The 3,631-nt window shown below is 43.5% G+C and overlaps 1 protein-coding gene across 1 annotated transcript in view; it reads right to left on the reverse strand.

The window, feature by feature from the left end:
• The window catches only part of tubg1 (tubulin, gamma 1), a 10,108-nt gene that overhangs the window by 3,906 nt on the left and 2,571 nt on the right, over positions 1 to 3,631 (reverse strand). Inside the window, exons 5-9 of the mRNA XM_024272743.2 lie at positions 2,476 to 2,555; positions 2,275 to 2,401; positions 1,431 to 1,517; positions 1,108 to 1,257; positions 887 to 1,039 (exon numbers count right to left, since the gene is read on the reverse strand). Of these exons, the coding sequence (XP_024128511.1) occupies positions 887 to 1,039; positions 1,108 to 1,257; positions 1,431 to 1,517; positions 2,275 to 2,401; positions 2,476 to 2,555 (597 nt within the window). The remainder of the gene's footprint in view (positions 1 to 886; positions 1,040 to 1,107; positions 1,258 to 1,430; positions 1,518 to 2,274; positions 2,402 to 2,475; positions 2,556 to 3,631) is intronic.

Here is a 3,631-nt window from a genome sequence, read left to right on the forward strand (position 1 = left end):
CTAAGTTGGCATTTAGCTAATATTTTAGCTTTATGCTAGCTGTTTTGGCTGATTTAGCCTATTTTCAATTTTTTAGGCTAATTTGGCATTTAGCTAATTTTCAGCTACTTGCTAGCTGTTTTGGCTAATTTAGACATTTTTCCAGTTTTTTAGTCTAATTTGGCATTTAGCTAATATTTTAGCTTTATGCTAGCTGTTTTGGCTATTTTAGGCTAATTTGGCATTTAGCTAATTTTCAGCTACATGCTAGCTGTTTTGGATAATTTCGCCTTTTTCAGTTTTTTAGGCTAATTTCAACTTTAGCTAATATTTTAGCTTTATGCTAGCTGTTCTGGCTAAATTAGACATTTTTCCAGTTTTTTTAGTCTAACTTGGCTTTTAGCTCATTTTCAGCTACATGCTAGCTGTTTTGGCCAATTTCGGCTTTTTTCAGTTTTTTATGCTATTTTGAAGCTGTTTTGGCTAATTTAGATCATTTTTTTTAAACGTTTTTTTTGGCTAATTTGGAATTTGCTAATCTTTTAGCTAGCCATCAACTTCAGTGTTTTTAGCTATCAGTTTAAGCATCTTGAGTGATTAATCTATCGCAGGTAATGCATTATACAGTATATATAATTTTTAAAATGTTTTAGTATTATTTATTCTGTGAAGATTACAGAAATTTATTATTTAAATCTGGCTATGTGTGGTTTTCTGGAAAACCATAAATCTTTACGTTTAGGCCGTGATTGTTACATTTTTTCCGTTAGCCTTCAAACTGAATCAGAGAAGAAAACAGTTCTCACAAGAAAAACTTTTTGGACCCCTGTCCTACATCACCAGAAAAAAAAGCCATAAGGAGACTTTAAAACCCCAAAAACATCCTTTTATTAAGAGGGACTGTTACCTGCGTGGGGTCCACCTCTCCCTGGATGATGTTCAGGATGGCGATGTAGCAGTGACTCGGCTGCCGCTCTCTGCCCGTGGACACCATCACGTTCTTGGGCTGCAGGAGCCTCCGCATCACATCCAACACCGTCGTTTTCCTCACGCTCGCGACCTGAAACGCGATTTCAGACGTCATGGCGTCATTTCAACCCCGATTGGCGCTAAGAGGACCCAACTCACCGACTGGTCGGTGGTGAGCGGCGTGTAGCCGGTCATGAGGAAGTGGAGCCGAGGCGTGGGGATGAGCGAGGCGATCAGACCGATCAGGTCGTTGTTCATGTATCCTGGGTAGCGCAGGGTCGTTGTGCTTGCAGACATGATGGTGGAAACCTACAGGGAAGTTTTCAGAAGTTATGTTTTATTTTGAAAGTGAAACTATTAAGAGATCTCTAGAAAGCTGAAATCATTCTTTAGCCGACCAGCTTAACTAGTTAGTCTTGATCAGGGTTCAACTGTCATTTACTGTAGTAGATAAATGGTAGAGAAACAGAAATCTCACTCACCAGCTGATTAATCTGGGAGAACGAGGGGTTCTGGATGTGCAGCCTGTCGGTGGCGATCCGATTCAGCGCCGTGTTATCCAGCACCACCTGATTAACCACACACAGCGACCGTTAGGCCAAGCGAAGGGGAGAGCAGGTCAATGCGAAACAGCGAAAGGGCATCGCTGTAACGATGCAGTCCAAGACGCCGCACAGAGTGCTGTTGTTCGGGCGATCGAACATAAAGGATGCACTGTGCTGCTCCGACAGGGGAGCCGATTCTTAAGGCAGATTCTATTTTCTCGGGCAAATTCAATCAAGATGAAAGCCTTATGCAAGACCCTGGAGGAAGTGTGTATTAAAGAGGAAACACAATTAGCCTATCGGACCATCTCAGACTAATACAACCGCCGGTTTAAGGAGGAGATGTGATAAGTGGGATTCTTAAGAGCTTTGCAGCTCGGCCCGCCGTCTGCGTGTCAGTGCCAGCTGCTGTCTGCGAAGATCGGATCCCAGCTGTCAACAAGGAGCACCCCCTCCTCATCTGCATACAAAATAACTTCGGTTTTAAACTCAAAAAGTACAGCTAAGAGCAGCAATCCATCACGACTGCAGACTGGAGCAACAGAATGACACTTCTCCATTGATCGTCATTTATTTTTAAACTTTTGTTTGCTCTTGTTATTTCTTCAGTTTAGAAGATTTGAAATTATCACTTTTTAACCCACACCCAACAGCCAATCAGAATAGAGTATTCACCCAAACCATGGTTTAAATTTGAGGAAGATTCTCCTTTAAACCGCCGTCTAACGAAGCCCGTTTGTGCATTTCTGGAGTAGGTCAGCACCCTGTGTGGAATCCTCACCACGCAGTCGGCGTTCTGGGTGAGCCTCTTCAGCGTCAGCAGCGAGTTGTACGGCTGAACGACCACGTCGCTCATCTCATCCTGGTTGGGGAAGACCGAGTACGTCTGGACCAGCTTCTTCGGGTACCTGAAGAGCGGCGAAAGTCGTTACTATCCGATCATTGGAGGTCAAATCAAAAATAAAGAGTTGTGTTTGTGGACCTGTCGTTGAGCTTTTCTAGCAGGTACGACCCCAGGCCGGAGCCGGTGCCGCCAGCAATGGAATGGCACAGCACGAACCCCTGCAAGGACAAAGGCTTACTCATTACGTGTGCCACATAAGTGCAAGGCATACCGTAAAGCGTGCAGAGAGTGCGTGGGTGAGTAAATGCCCCGCTTCCTCGGCAGTTATATAAATGGTAGCACAACCCCACCTCACAAATGGGCTCCCTAAACCCGCCCAAGAGCGTTCGGTAATACCTGCCTTCAGTCCTGGACTGCCTATTATCACCAAACACACAGCTCGCCACACCCTGCCAACATACACATGCCAGCAGCTGCTCAGCCCACCTTCCTATCCGCCGCACACATGAGAGCACGCACTAAATAATAATGTGGGGTCACGATGTGAAGGAGCTCCACAAACTGCAGACCGTTTAGGGGAAATGTGAGTGTTATTTTATGGGAGGCTGGAGGCTGAATTAAGCTCACAGGGAAAAAAAAAGAAGAGAAAAAAAGGGAGGGGGGGCAACAATAATAATAGGAGTTTGACACGACTAGAGCTCTGCTGGTTTTTACTCACTCACTCATTTGCACATGTATATCACCAAAACGTCACTAATAAACTTGCTTACAAAAATTCAGGGGTCGACTCATGGAGCTAAAGCCGCTGGTTTATGTGAATGAAAGAGCAGCGTTTCTCTCCAGCTGTCATGTTGTGAGGCAGCGACGAGTGCAGTGTGAGAAAATTAGTCTGATTTTTAACACAATTGTGTCAGGCGACTCGTTTTGTAATCAGTACATTGAGTTTGTAATCTAACTTAGTCTGTTTGTTTTTTCTGAACAAAAATGTCTCAACCTTTAACATTAGTTGTCAAATTCAATCACACAAGGGGCCAAAATACACTTTAGATCGAGGGGTGAACAGGATAAATATTTATTAATACTCCAAACCTACTTTTTAAAACTTTAAACCTGTAACTTTTTAACATAATTAGGAACTAGATATTTGGCATTACCTGAGATAATACTAGTGTGAATACTGTAAGCGGAAATTGGCTTCAGAAGATGCTAAAAGTCATAGCTGAAAATGCTGAAACTAATAGCTAAAAACGCTGAAGCGGATGGCTGAACACGCTGAAGCAGATAGCCAGCTAAA

This window comes from Oryzias melastigma, linkage group LG8, assembly GCF_002922805.2.
Source record: "Oryzias melastigma strain HK-1 linkage group LG8, ASM292280v2, whole genome shotgun sequence".
Taxonomy (NCBI): domain Eukaryota; kingdom Metazoa; phylum Chordata; class Actinopteri; order Beloniformes; family Adrianichthyidae; genus Oryzias; species Oryzias melastigma.